The 15,529-nt window shown below is 47.2% G+C and overlaps 1 protein-coding gene across 1 annotated transcript in view; it reads right to left on the reverse strand.

Annotated features, from left to right (window-relative positions):
• Positions 1 to 14,888, reverse strand: part of ATP2C1 (ATPase secretory pathway Ca2+ transporting 1) — a 374,199-nt gene extending 359,311 nt beyond the window's left edge. Inside the window, exon 1 of the mRNA XM_029589345.1 lies at positions 14,463 to 14,888. Within this exon, the coding sequence (XP_029445205.1) occupies positions 14,463 to 14,570 (108 nt within the window). The 5' untranslated portion in view covers positions 14,571 to 14,888. The remainder of the gene's footprint in view (positions 1 to 14,462) is intronic.
• Positions 14,889 to 15,529: the final 641 nt, after the last annotated feature.

Here is a 15,529-nt window from a genome sequence, read left to right on the forward strand (position 1 = left end):
TTCAAATAACACTGGGACTAAAGGACACGGCCTGAAATTAGCGACCAGCAGATTTAAAACAAATCATAAGAAATATTTGTTTTCACTCGGCGCACAATCAAGCTATGGAATCTGTTGCCAGGGGACGTGGTCAAGGCAACTAACATAGTGAAGTTCAAAAGAGGGTTGGACAAGCTCCTGAAGGAAAAGCCCATAAACAGCTATCAGCCAAGCCAGACTGGCCGCTGTTGGAGACAGGACGCTGGGCTCGATGGGCTTTGGTGTGACCCAGCATGACACTTCCTATGTTCTTATATTTCAGGCATGCAGGACCAGATTTTCCCATTAGGCAGAACAGGCACAAGGCTAGGGGGTGCCATGCCTCAGGGTGTGCCACGCTGTTGCTGCTTTCAGTGCTTCCTCCTGCCTCACCAGCCTGTGATCAGAGGGGCCAAACTGCTCCCGCAGCTAGCTTAACTGCAACATCTTCCATTTCCAAAGAGACCGGAGAGGTCAGAGGCAGGGGCCAGGACGGCAGGCACAGCGTGACCTATTAATTCAGAGCACCTGCAACTGCTGTGGGCATCGCCGCCATCATCACGCTTTTCCAACAAAGATAGTTTATTTATTTATTTAAGAAACTCACATCCTGCCCTATCCCCAGCGCGATACAACAGGTTAGGGTTTACAGTGGGTACAATGTACAATAACTGATTAGAATAAGAATGGTCAAGAACAGTACATAAATAATGCAATACAGAGTGTACTGTTACACCAGGTAAAGGGATTACTGTAAAATAAAGTACAATACAAACACTGTAGGACAGTGACACCCAGGACAATAAATTGATTTTATTTACTTTATTTAATACCCTGCCTTTCCTGATACATGCAAGCAGCTTGCACAAAAATTCAACACACTGTAATCAAATACCTCCCCCATGATCCCCACCCCAACCAAATTAAAACAAATACGAAACCACAGCAATCAAAAAAAAAAAAATCAGCCCAATCCCCACCCTGTAAAACAATCCATATGAAAAACAAAACAAAACATGCAAATCAATAACCAACCCATTTACACCCCCGGCATCAACATAGCAATCCTTCCCATGCCAGGATCAGTGCAATATGGAGAACATAAGACTTAAGACTTGCCATACTGGGTTAGACCAAGAGTCCATCAAGCCGGCATCCTGTTTCCAACAGCGGCCCATCCAGGTTACGAGTACTTGGCAAGTATCCAAGCATTAAACAGATCCCATAAAACCAACCAGGTCAGTCCTGGTAAGTTGCTACTGGCCCAAGAATTCCCCAGTATGGCCACAAGTAACTAGGTGTCAGGTTTCATTAGGGCTTTCTGACAGGAACTCCAGTCCGGTTGGTGACACATAAGGCCAGCCACAAGTAGAATGAATGAAATACATCAAGAAGGTAGACATTGTTGAGGTAGGGCCCGGTTGCATTTAGTCTGCCTGAGGAAATTTCCTGTATGTTAGAGCACACAGCAATTCTGATAGTAGTGTTCGTGATTAGGGTGTTCACCGTTAGGGTCTCAAATTATGGCTATGAACTGAAAACTGCTTCTAAGAACTAAATGTTCAGTAGCTTCCTGAAAATCTAGGAGATCTGGAGCTAGCTTGATGTGAGGTGCTAGAAACATTCCAAAGGGCTGGGACTGATCCTGAGAAAGTTAATTAGCTGGTGCTGGTGAGGCGTGTCTCCCTGGGGGAAAGGCACGGCTAAGCAGGCTTGTGACAGTGAGCGTAGAGGGCAAAAAGGTACATATAGGGTGACATACCTGCTAAGGTAAGGCAGTGCTCAGCGTTTGAGAGTCTTGTAGTTGCTACTGCCTGCAAGAATACTGGGAGCCGTGTATAGGAGGAGCTGATCCTGCAACTGAAGGAAGGAGTCGGGAGAGTTCTGCTGGAGTGGAGCCACACCCGCAGCTGAAGGAAGGAAGGAATCTCTTCCACATCTGCCCACTTCCGGAAGAAGTGCTATTACTATGCCAGAGCCACCACCAATAGGAAAAGGAGAGAGGCTTTAAGTAAAAAGAAACCAGGGATCTGTGGTCTACGTGGTGATTGGGGGGGGGGGGGGGTAAAACATGGTGAACACTGGTTAGAGAAAGGAGGGAGAGAGAGATAGACGTGAGGCAGAGGGGAAAGGAAAGAGAGAAAAGGGACATATGGGAGGGGAAAGAAGACAGGCAAGGGAAAGAGAGATGGAGAGAAAGATGTGAGGCAGAGGGGAGATACAGAGGAGGTTGTGAGGCAGTGGGAAACAGAGGGGTCCTGAGAAGAAAGGGGGACATGGGAAGAGTGGGGAGAGAAGGAGGGATGCAGGGCAGAGAGGGGGGAATGTAGGCACACCTTTCATGGAAGGCATGGCAAATCTTCAGAGGTGATCCCTCCTTGCCTCCTCCCCCCCTCCATTTTCAGAGCGAGACCCTTCCCCACCAGTGCTTCTTTGCTTAGAGGTACCTCAAGGGTAAATCAGGCCCTGAATGCATACAGGTGGTCTTGTGAATGTAATGAGGGATATGGACCCTTCACTAAAGGTTTATGCTCCTCTTGATGGAGGATATAGTGGGGATGGAAAGAGTTGTGGGTGGACTGAACCATTTGCAACAGCCTTTCCTTTAGGCCTGGCCACAGTGGCGCAGTCCTGGGAGTTGGCGAGAGACCCAAGAGAATATTCTGGTCCATAATTCTGAGGCTGGAGCTGGAGAGGGAGGAAGCCTGCCTCGTGTCTCTGAGTTCCTTCAGTCCCCGCGGTGGTGCTTCTGCAGACCAGTGGTTCTCAACCCATTCCTTGGGCCACACCTGGCCGGTCTAGTTTTCAGGATATCCACGATGAGTGTGCATGAGAGAAATTTGCATGCACTGTCTCCATTATGTACAGGTCTGCCTCATGCATATTCATGGTGGAAATCCTGAGAACCTGACTGGCTAGGAGTGAGTTCAAAACCACTGCCTTAGAGGGGGGGCCTTTTGCCATGTTATATCCATTGTCTTTTTGTAAAATGTCATGAGGTAGAAACACCCGCTGGGCTGCTAAAATACATTTTCTCTTATAATAAGAATCAGTCTCTTGCATAGGACATTTACTGTTAAGTGATGTCCTGTGTGAGCTAAAGTTTTCTTGAGAGGCGAGAGGATAGTAATGAAGCACTGGGGTAACTGTGCTAACTTCTCTGATTGGGGGTAATCTGCATGGCGCAGCTGTTAAAACACTGAGCAGCTTGCTGAGCAGACTGGATGGACCATGTGGTCTTTATCTGCTGTCATATATTATGTTATGTTATGTAAGAAGCTGTTCCTGAAAGTTCCCACTGTGGAGTGGCGAGTATCCCCATTCTGAGGGGCAGGACTTAGGCCCGTGTCAGCTAAGAAAAGTAGGCCCCTATGTAAAGTTCTGATGTGATATTTAATAAGAGAAATCATTTTCTAAATTTCCCAAATAATTTGTATTTATTTAAGAAGGATTTATGAGCTTTTTCGTTAGCAAATTCTTCAATTAGAAATAGATATATTTAGCTTTTTTTTTTTTAAATTTTGCCCAACAAAAGTAGGCCCCTTGAACACTGTAGGCCCTAGCCAAATGGCCATGCTGGCACCCCCTCTCTCCTGGAGTGCTGAGGGGGGTAATCTCTCAATCCAGGTCTGTCTTTCAAAGAGGAAAGAGGATCTTGGGCTGTGTTCCAGAGGGGCAGGTAAACGTGTGTCAGGTGCCAATCATGTGGGGAGGTAAAAAGGAGATCGGTGCCCATCCAGTGCTCTGATCCACAGAGAAGGGAGTAGTGAGTCAATCACTGGGGAAAAGGTACAACAAGGCCCCTTGAGGAGCCAGGAGCCAAAACACTAGTCCAAAGGGAACCTAAATTCCAGGAGAGAAGCGAGAGACTCCAAGGAGGGTGTGCAGAAACCCACATTTACTATCTGCAACCATGGGAATTTACACCAAAGGCTGTGATTCATGCCAAATCTATTAAGTTGAAGTTTCCAGTAAAGATTCTGTTTCGGAACGCCATGTGACCTGTCTCACCCACTGGGTGCCGAAGGTAAAACCTTTCCCCCATTCGTGCCCGGGTTTACAGGGGGGAGTCAGGACCAAGCCTTGGTGTCAAGTGATGCCCCACTGTCTAGAAGGATGCCCGGGGTGGAGAGGCTACATGAATATTAAAGGGAACACCGTATAAGCTGCTTTTCTGTGGTTCCTGGGAAAACAACAGAAAAGGAAAAACTCCCACATCCGCCCGCAAATAAAAACAGCAAAACAAACAAACTGCATCCAAAGAGAGATGGCAGACTTGTAACCGGCTGGTCACTTTAACTTATAACCCCAGCTTGTAGAATTTTACCAACTTTGGATTTGTACAAAAAGCTTTATTTTATATTTTGAAAATGATATCAGTTGATCTTTAACTTCCATGGCAGAAATGGAATTAAATACATATATAGCAACCTCTTAGCAATTCCTAAAACACTGGTACTTATATGGTTCAAAATGTCCTCATTACTTAAGTTCACCTGCCTTACTTATTAAGGGTTCTGCTGTAGAAAGTTTAATTGTTCTAATAAAATGCCAGTCATAGCTTTGGCTTAAAATAATGATTAAGATGGAGTGAGAGAAGGCATGAAAAAGGATTTGCTAAATTTCTTTAAAAAAATAATAAATGAGAGAGAAATAGGGCCAGTGGATGCGTGGTGGAGATGTAATCCAAATGGGAGGGATTATCCATTCTTTTCGGCTCCCCACAGGTCTTATTCAAGGATGGGCATGTGGTGGTTTGTTAATGAAGATATGTGGAGGGTAGTTGACTGTGAAATAGGTTCCACTGCAGTTTCAGATCACACGCCTGTCACAATAACTATGCAGTGGGAATTGGTATCAGATGGTGGAAATGGAACGAGTCCCTCATTAAAGACTCAGAAATATAATCAAAGAATAAGTGGGAGGAAATTTTTGGAACCAGAATGATCCAGCTGAGATTGACATCAAGATGAGATGGGAAGCTGGTAGCACTGCTATGAAAGAGCATCTTATCTCCAAAGCTGCATGCAGAACGAAAGAGAGAGAGAGAGCTCGAAATGAATCAGTTGGAGAATGCCGTTAAACAGATAGAAACTGAGCACAAAGGATCAGGGCAGGAAGTGCTATTTAGGGAGCCCTGCAGTCTGAAAGCTTAGTATAATGCCCTGCTCAATGAATAAAGAAGCTGTCAAAATATCATTTCTTTGAGAAAAAGCAATAAACCAGAAAGGTGTGCTAGCACAACAGCTGAGAGGGAAAAACATCTACTAAGGCAATCAGAGAAATTAAACTGGAAAACCAATCAATACATTCTCCTAAAGAGATGGCTGAAGCAGCCTTTAAAATGTATATGAAGAGCTTTATATATCTCAAAGAAGAATAGATAAAGAGAAAGCCTGTGAATTTTTGAAGAAAGCTAATCTTCTTAGGGTGGTGCAGGAAGATTGGGATAGACCAGACATTCCAATTTCTGTCCTTGAGGTTAGGGAGGCCATTAATAAATTCAAGTCTGGAAAGGCATGCAGAAAGGATGGTTTTGGTACTGAATGCTATAAAAAGTTTTCAGTACAGATTACTCCCATGCTGGTCGGTGCAGCTATTTTAGAACATCTTGGAGTCAAGTCAACTTCCCATGATGATGTATGAAGCATCCCTAATGGCGATACATAAGGAGGAGAATCCTAAAGAGGAGTGTGCTTCGTATTAACCCGTTTCATTAATAAGTGCAGATAATATTTATTTAAAATTGCTTATAATCCACCACTTCCGAAAATCTGTTCAGCGCAGATTACAATAGAGCAATCATAAACTGACATAATATAATGAAATTAAAACACAAACAGTAAAACAAGGATTAAAACTTGGCATCCTTACATGAACAGTCGAGACTAACATACAAATATAAAACTGAGTCAATCTGCCTCACCCCAAAATCTTCTTTGAAAAACACTGCTTTCAAAGCCTTTCTGAACATTTTTAAATGCTGCTGCTGTCAGAGCTCAACCAGAAGCTTGTTCCATTCAATGGCAGCAACCGAAGACAAAGCTCTAGGTTTACTCTGCACCCATCTATACTTCTTTACTGGAGGAATAGGCAACAAGTAAGAATTCTCTGACCTCAATGATCATCCGGGGATATACAAATCCACGGAGTCTCTTAAAACACAAGCGGCTGAGACTGCAAGTGTTGCACTGTGGGGACCCACAGTGAGCATCGCAGCCGGGAGGCAGTGCTGAAGAGAGACTCCAAAGAAGGCTTCACCACTGGAAGTCCGAGGTCCCCCCAGGAGGAGCCCGTAGGGACCTGGACCTCTTGGACTTAGGTGGGACCCTATGTGACCAAAGATCCAGGAAGCGGCCGAAGAGATGGTCGATGAGGACAGCAGGGCCCAGGAGGCTGGAAGAGTCTTCACCCTAGGAAGCCCACGGCTCCCCCAGGAGGAGCCCGTGAGAGCCCAAGCCGCTGGGTCTTAGGAGAATCCTCTGGGCCAGCAAGAACCGGATACCTGTGGATACGGAGGAAGCTGAAGTCAGAGTCCAGGAACGAAGCTGGGTCAGAAGCCAGAAGTCAGGGGTCCGAAGCCAAAGCCAGGGGCGGAAGCTGGAATCAGAGTCGTTGGACGGAGCCGGGTCAGAAGCTAGAAGTCAGAAGTCCGAAACCAATACCAGGGGCGGAAGCTGAAGATGGAGTCAAATGGACGAAGCCGGGTCAGAAGCCAGAGTCAGAAGAGATGATCCAAGAACCAAAGCAGCAACTAGAAACTCAGCAACTGAGTGAACCTTGTTGCAAGGCCCCGTCCTAGTCAAGCTGCAGGGTTTAAATACCCTGCAGCGTCTGACGTCATCCGGGGCGTCCACTTTGTTTTTCCCGCGCTGGCCCCTTTAAAGCTCCAGCCCCCGGGTGCGCGCGCACCTAGGGGGCGGGGCCAAGCGCGTCAGGTCAGCGGCGTCTCCCTCACGCAGGGAGAGCCGCGGCAGGACGCTGGTCGGGCCTACCCGGCCGAAGAGGAGTCCGTGCGGGCCGGGCCGGCCCCGAGGTAGGAGGAGGGACCGGGGCACAGCCCGGTCCCGTAACAGACTAATTCACAGGAATCGGTCAGTTTTATCTCAGGGAAGCACTCAAGTGACAATATGTTGAGATCACTGCGGATTATCGAGTCTACCAATCAAAAGGGCAGAGAATCACCAGTTGTCACACTGGATACCAAAAAGACATCCAATAGAGTCAAATAGGGATTTATGGAGGAGACTCCTGGAGAACATGTTTTAGGTTTCAGTACCAACTTCAAGAAGAGGGTACAGGCCCTTTATAGATTTTCCAGAGCAGAGGTGAGGGTAAATGAGGCATCTTCTGACTGTTTCAGCTACACAGAGGGAATAGGCAAGGGTGTCCTCTATCTCATCTGTTGTTTGCTTTGATTATTGAGGAGATCTCCTCAGATTAAGGAGCCCTGGTAGTCAATGGGCAGTAGGCAGGGCATGAATAGCCAGTCTCCATTTTGTTCTGCATGCACACAGCACCTCCTCACCTTCCACCTCCTGAGCTCCCCCCTTTTGAGTCCTTCCACCCTCCGTCTGATCCCCAGGTCGGGTGAGACAGGGAGAGCCTGCACTGAGCTCTGGATGTGACTGAGTGCTGGGAACAACAATATGTTCATTGCCTGCCTCATGGAGGCTGGTTTGCCACACAACATTTTTGTTATTGTAGGTGAAAAGGTTGGGAAACACTGAAACACTGAAAAGGTTGGGAAATTCTAGCCTGAAGAACTTTTCCCAATTGTTTGAAGAAGGCTCCTTCTGAAAATGGCTGGATTTTAAGGACAAATTTAACCCACAGAGCTTTCCCCTGTTTGCTTTCCTCCTGTTGTTGCGACCACAAGGCCTGCAGGTCCCGATAAGCAGCCTAAGGCTGGTGTTGAGAGCGTGGAGGTGAGGTCGCTAGCTCACGGGAGAGCGTGAGCCCCTGAACCACTGCACGACTCAGGGAGGAGCCCCAAGGCACACCATGGTGTTGCGTCCGTCGATCTCAGACGGCTTCGGCCTCCGTGCTTCACCTTTCTTCCTTCTCTCTCCTCAAGCCTTGGGAAGATGGCTGCTGCCGTGTCTTCATGCCGCTCTCTCCGGCATCCCTGGAACGGCAACGGTGGTTGCCATGATTTTCATGAGGGCCTCCTAGGGTGCGCGCGCATGCCACCCACATCTTTATCCACGATATAGCGGGAACCTTGGGAGCGTCCCCTCCGAGTGATGTCATCACATCCTGGTATTTAGCCTGCCCTTCGTTTGCTAACAAACTGAGTTAGCAAGGATTGGAATGCCTCTGGTCTAAGCTGCTCTGCCGCTTCCTTGCTGCTGCAGGAAGCTCTTTCTCTGCCCTTCGGGGTAATTCAACGCTAACCTGGGTACCTGCTCCTCAGGGGCCCTTATGCTCGCTTTCAGGTACCTATCTGGGATATCGGGTACTCACTCCTCGAGGGCCTGCTCTCCATACTCTGGTGCCTACTACTGAACTACTTCCGCCTGCCAGGATCTTCATCAATACAGCTATCTACTTCAGTAAGTACTAACCCTGTCAGTCTGTCTCACCTTCAGCTTCAGCGCTCAGAGTCTTCATCGGGGACCTTCCTCTGCTACCCTGCGTTGCCTATCATCTACTCGAGTGTGGGACTGGTCTCCTCTGCTGAGGACCCCTGGACTACTTCTACTGGGTTACCTCACTGCTGTCCGCTCCCCGGACAGTACCATCAAGCTGTATAATAAATACAAATTCTCTGTGTCTGCATGTATAGAGTCTAACCTACTACTGCGGTTCCTCATGGGGCTCCTCCCCGTGGGAGTGGCCATCACTGCAGTACCCAAGAATCCACTCCAACACCTCAAAACCATAACACGTGGGAGGTGAGAGCATGCAAGCACAGGTGGAGCAAGAACAAAGCAGGACTGGAACTAAGGCAAGGAACTCTGAACAGGAACCAGGCAGGATCAGCCCTCCGCTGGACCGACACTCACCAGTGACCCAGCAACGCAATGCTGGTCACAAGAGTAGCCCTCCAGCCACTCGATAGCCCTTTCGGACCCGCTGCTTGGGAACGACGAGTGCATGAGGACAGCCGGAGGCTGAGGGCAGAAACAAGACAGGAATTCAGGAACTTGGAAGACTCGGACGAAGACTCAGGATGCTCAGAAGACTCGGACGAAGACTCGGACAAGGATTCAGGTTACTCAGAAGACTCAGGTTACTTGGAGGTCTCAGGCAAGGATTCAGGACTCAGGCGAAAGTACTGGGTGAGAACTGCATCACAGCGCACCCTACTCAGCCACCCATGGCTGGTCGCAGACCACACGCAAAGAAGTGGAATTTGAGACTGGAATATGATGAAGATTCAGTAGAGGCCTGAACAGGGGCGTGCCCTACACAGCTGCCTGTGGCTGGTCGCAGACCACGCTGAAATGGAGCAGGTTCTGGCAGAGTCTTAGGCATGGACGGAAGCAGGCACAAGCAGGTTCTGGCAGAGTCTTAGGCATGGACGGAAGCAGGCACAAGGGACCCCAAAGACCAGGACAGGATTCAAGAATCAGGATTCTCCGAAGCAAGGCATTAAAAACAGAAGTCTCTTGGAGGCTTGCGCTATAGATGAGAAGAAGGCCTTGTACTACGAAGTGCCCTACACAGCCCCCCATGGGCTGGTCATGGACCACAATGGTGGCATGCCAGGAAAGGTGGACGCTAGGAATCTGGGAACTAGTTGCAAAGGCGAAGACGAAGACATCAGGAACACAGAATATCTGAAACATCAGGACTCAGGAACATCAGGAGTTCTAGACATCAGGACATGGAACAGGCGACGAAGGAGCTCCGACGAAGGACAAGACTAGGAACATCAGGACAAGGAGATCAAGGAACACGGAACGAAGCCATCTAAACAAGTGAAGACCATGGAGGACCTTGACCTGAATACGAACACAGACAACTGTGAATTCTGGATCCGAAGGCCCCGAGGAACAGGAACTGAGCCCTTTTATAGGGCTGAAGCAGGAAGTGGACTGATGATGACTTCTGGTGGGGCCGTGGGCTTTTCCCGCCACTGGCCCTTTAAATAGAGTGAAGAGGCGCGCGCCGGCACCTAGGAAGGGCCCAGGAAGAGAGGCAGCACCAAGGACAGCGGCGTTCATGCCGCGTGGTGAAGAAGCAGGCAGAGGTCCTGGCGGCAGCGCACAGGCCGCATAGGAGGCAGCAGCAGCTTCCTGCTGCCTGAAGGCATCCCAGCGACGTCTTCCCCCGCTGAAGGTGGAGTCAGCAGCGGCAGCAGCTCGGAGCCACGAAGACGAGGGCATCCCAGGGCGGCACCAGGCCGCAAAAACCTAAGGCGGTGGCGGCACTCCATGCCGCAAGAACAGGCAATAGGCACGGCCTCTTGCCACCCAAAGATGGCGGCGGCCTGCCACGGAAGGTCCCGGCGGCGTCGGCAACAGCGGCACTAGGCTGCCCAGAGGGGAATCCCAGCAGCGGCTAGGCCGCGAAGATGGTGTCAGCGGCATCCGGCCGCACAGGCAAGGCCCCAGGGTGCAGCAAGTGGAGACAGGAGCAACGCGGCAGTCCAGGCCGTGCTATACAGAGTCCGGTGGCGTCAATGGTGAGTGAGGGCCTGCTCGCGGGATCACAACACGTTAAGAGATATGGCTATGAAAACAGAGGTAGGGCAGATTATCTCCAAATCTCCAACATTTTTGGAAAAAGTGATATTTCGGAATATCGCTTCCAAGGGCCAGAATCTACAGAGAAATTCATTCTGTTAAGGAACCACAATCAATAGCTACTCGGACGTTTTGAGACAATGAAACAGAGAGAGCTACTACACCAGAAGACTTGGATCAAATTATAGATGGGATAGGGAAATGTTTGATATAAGTGGGAATAGCAAAGCAACAATATAAGATACTTACAATAACATATTTAACCCCTGTGCATTTGATAAGTTGACATCAGACACACATTGGAGACTCTGTGGAAAGAGAGGGAACCTATTGTACATGTTGTACTCGTGTCCAGTCATTCAGGATTTCTGGAATAGTATCAAAATCTGTATTAAATCAGTGTTGGGAAGAATCTTACCTGATGATCCAAGAGTGTCTGCCCTTTACTACTTGCCTCTCTGCAACTGGAGGATACTAAGACATCAGATATAATTAAGAAGCCAGTTTTAGCAGATAATTCTGAGTATTTGGAACAAAGCAAAACTGCCCACAGTCCAAGAACTAAGTAGGATGATAGAAATGGAATTGCTGTCTGCTAGGTGCAGACCGAGGTAAACATAGCAACTCAAAAGGAGTAGCACCCAATTACTGCATTTTTAGAGGACCACATGCTAAGTACAATTGATGCAGTCTCACAAACAGAGTTGACTGATGCATCAGATTGGTGATATGTAGACATGTTTAGAAAGTGGTTGGGGAGAGAGAAGTTTAAATTTTTTTGCTACAAGAAAACGGGTGTACTGAGACATTCTGTTGCTTTTTCTGCTATGTTGCAAAGCCAAAAAATTGGAACAAAATATTAATGAAGATAATGGTTGCACTTTGAGATGTGCATTGAAGCTTAATTAAAAGCAAGTTTTTAAAAAAATGATTTAAAAGTTTGTTTGTCATTCAAAATGTTATGTAGAGCTGTGCTTCCAACACTGACTTTTGCTTTGTTTCTACAATAAAAACGTTCTGCTTACACCAGCACAGGCCATTACACAAGCCAACACAGCAAATCAGAATACCAAATTCAGGACATGCTTCACTAAGGATTTTTCCCATAGACACAAACAGGCCGATACAGTACAGTGAGCATTTAATACCTGTTTGGATGCGCGTTTTCGACGCGCTCCTATTACCCCTTATACTGTAAGGCCAAATTCCCTCCCCTGAAACTAATAGCGCTTATCACATGCAGATGCTTGTTGATGAGTGTACAGAAAAGTAGAAAAAACTGCTTTTCTGTATACTTTCCGACTTAATATCATAGCGATATTAAGTCAGAGGCACCAAAAATAAAAAAAAAATCTGCCCGCCGGTCGGCAGGTTCGAAAACGGACGTTCAGTTTTGCTGACATCCATTTTCCGAACCCGTGGCTGACAACGGGTTCAAAAACCAACACCAGTAAAATTAAGCATCGGTTGTCAGACCCGCTGACAGCCGACTCTTCTGCTAATAAGGAGGCTCTAGGGACACGCTTTTGTCTCTTATTAGCGCCCAGCCTGTACTCTGGAATACCATGCCACTCGAAATAAGACTACAGACAAATCTGAAATTATTCAAAACTAATCTGAAAACCTGGCTTTTTAAACAAGCATTTTATAAAGATAAAGAAAAGGAGAAAAATAGTTGAGTGATAAGGATGCACCAAGCTAGAAGTTTTTACCGTAGTAACCTACATAAGCATATTAATGTTAAAATCAAACTGCCTAATTTGTTCCTAACAATCAGGTTTAATTTACACACCTAGTTTATTATTTTACACTGTTACCGTACTATGATGGCACACGAGTAATTTGTAATCTATACCACCCATATTTCTCTTTATTGTGCCCTTCTGTAAACCATTGTGATGGTATTTAACTTAACGACGGTATAGAAAATTTTTTAAATAAAATAAATAAATAAATAAAATTCAGAATAGCGCGCCCAGGAGAGGTGCCTGGGCGCACGTCGGGAGAGCGGGCGCTCAACTCGGAGCGCCCGCTCTCCCGCACCTTTTATTAAATCGGCCTGAAAATGGGAGAAAAGCCTTAATGAATCTGGCCCTCAAATTGTACCCATCTAGGTCACGCCACCCCTCCTCGCCCCAACTTATGAGAAATACGGCATGGTCAGCTGATATCACGCCTGGGTTTGTAAACTGAAGCATCAATTCATAGGGATCACCACTGTGCATGAGTTGACAGAAAAGGGTCATGTAAGGAGGAAACAAGGATGGCCAACTCTGGTTCTTGAGAACTGCTAACAAGTCTGGTTTTCAGGCCAAACTGTAAGTATGCAAATGAGACCATTCTTATTTGAACTAATTGCATTGTATACAATCCCTGCAGATATCCTGAACACGGGACCTGTGTAGCGCCTAAATTAACATCAATTAAAGTTATTCCTTCGCTGGCAGGCGTTTCCTGTGGTACCACCCCCTCCCCCCCAATCAAGGCTGGCTATGCAAATTAGCTTTGATCTTGGACCAAATGTTTGCAAACACACCTGATGAATATTTTGGATAGCCTGAAAACCGGATCTGTTTGTGGCCCTGTAACACTGGAGCTGAAAATCCCTAACCTAAATTAATTTGTTTGTGTTCTGCATATTCAAAACAACTAAAAGCTAAGTGATACAGTTCGTTATTTTAATCTTAAAAGCTGAAATAAAAGTGTACAAAAACGCTTCCTTTTATGGAATAATCACCTCGTATTTTCCTTTGAAATTCAGCATTATTGTATTTTACACACTTAGCCCAGGTTACCCGCTTTCACCTGCTTCTTTCCAAGACCTTACATAAAAAAAAAAAAAAAAAAAAGTGTTTCGTTTTGATCTTAGCAATTTCCTGCATAAACCAGTCAGAGAGGCTAGAACCGCTTCTCTGCCTCGGAACCGAAACGACGGATTTTAGCAGTGTCTGAGATCAAACTTGTGAAAATGACTGCGCTGTACAATCGGCAGCGTCCCAGGCTTCCGGAACGGAGTCCGCCAAAGCACTCAGGTCAGACCCTCAGAGAAAGGACACAACGCCAGGGGGGGGAGTCACTCTGCTCAGGTGGCCGAAAATAGCCTAAAGAAGACCTGAGGTCCTGATTTACCGAGGCCGTTAAAAGCCAACAAAACAAAAAAAATATATATACACTTTTTTTTTTTTTGTAATGGAAAGTGCCAGTGATCAGCCTAAGGAATGAGATAATTACCAATCTCATAACCAGTTATTTATTATTTATTTGTTGCTTATTTCCGCCCTACCTTTCTTCCTGGCTACTCTAGCCCCCAAGTTCAATGCCCCTGTTTTATGTAACTTTGCTTGATTCAGCCTTCTTGTTCTTGGTTACACTTGTTTTTCCCCCAAGTTCCATGTAAACCGGCCTGATGTGAATTCTATTCGTGAAGTCCGGTATAGAAATATATATTAAATAAATAAATACTACTTTAGGCACGCTCAAGCGAATCGTTACAAAGGCGCATTCACCGAAAACAGCTCCCTTCCCAAGCACGTGGCCAGGCCGGCACCACCCCGCCGCCGGCTCTCTGCACTGCCTCCCAGGCCGAGGGGAACGGGTCGGTACCTGGCAAACCAAAAAGTTGCAAGGCACAGCGCCAGCGCCGCCGCCTGCTCTTCCGGCACAAGGTAGTACCCCCCTCGCCTCCCCTCACACACGAGCGCCGGATCCTTTCACTAAAGCAGACATTTCCTGCACGGTTTTTCGTGTTACCTTTCCTTCGGTTCCCTTTGCTTTGGCGGCCGAAAAGTGTTGCTTAATCGCCCGCAGAGGAAGTTGTACCAAACGGACAAAGGGTTGGTGAAACGAAAAGTTCGCCATCGTCTGGAAATCGGCGACGGGTGGCAGGGAGGAGTCGGAGGAGTGGGGGTGGGACAGAACCCCCTTTTGTTTTTGTTTGGGGGTTTTGGTTTGTTGGTTTTTTTTTTCTTTAAGGCAGAGGGAGTAAAGGTCCAGCTCCTGCCAGCCTAATTCAAAATACCCCTCTAATGCACATTGCCGAGCGGGGCTTCCTTTTCAAGGCGGGGGATCTTCGCACAGCCTTCCCCGTGCCAAGCTCCAAACACCCCGAAGAACAGGGGCAGCGCGAACAAGCAAATGACTCTGCGCCCAAATGTGACAGGAAAAACAGCCCGATGATGACCATGGAGGAATTTAGGGGCAGTCCCACAGAATGCAAATCACTTCCCGGCTTCTCATCTGACGGCTACGCGCCTAGGGAGAATATTCTGCAGCAAATTAAAGCAGCAGTACTAGCTGGAATGTGCAAGAAAGATGCTAGTTTGCCCGACTCCAGGGTTTCTTGTTTCCTCTTTTCGGTTTTTTTTTTTTTGGCCGAATATATTTGATTTCTTTCACGCTTGCACAAACTCGCAGCAGCCCCTCCAGTTTCCAGCTGCAGCTCAAGGGTAAATTCTGCTGCAACAGTTAGACCATTCTGCATCAAAGTTTCTGAAATGCTGTAGCATTGTACGGCACCTTTGCATAGATTTGCATTTTAAATAATGCTAAATTGTATGTTACTTTATAATAAGTTGTTTTCTGACATTTCTTGTTTGGAAAATGTATTTTGTTCTTTTTTTGGTAGAAAGGGATTTTTAGTGATTGGTTCTGAGAAGGGAGGAAAGGACTAAAGAATAGGAGTAGGGAATGGAATCTGGGCAACGGGGAAGAGATTTCGGAGGAGGGAGACTAGAAGGGACCTCAGGGGGTGGGGCAGAGGGACATGAGATAGAGAGCGGATGAGAGGAAGAGTGGAGAAACAGGTCCAGAGGGAGGGA

Source organism: Rhinatrema bivittatum, chromosome 2, assembly GCF_901001135.1.
Source record: "Rhinatrema bivittatum chromosome 2, aRhiBiv1.1, whole genome shotgun sequence".
Taxonomy (NCBI): domain Eukaryota; kingdom Metazoa; phylum Chordata; class Amphibia; order Gymnophiona; family Rhinatrematidae; genus Rhinatrema; species Rhinatrema bivittatum.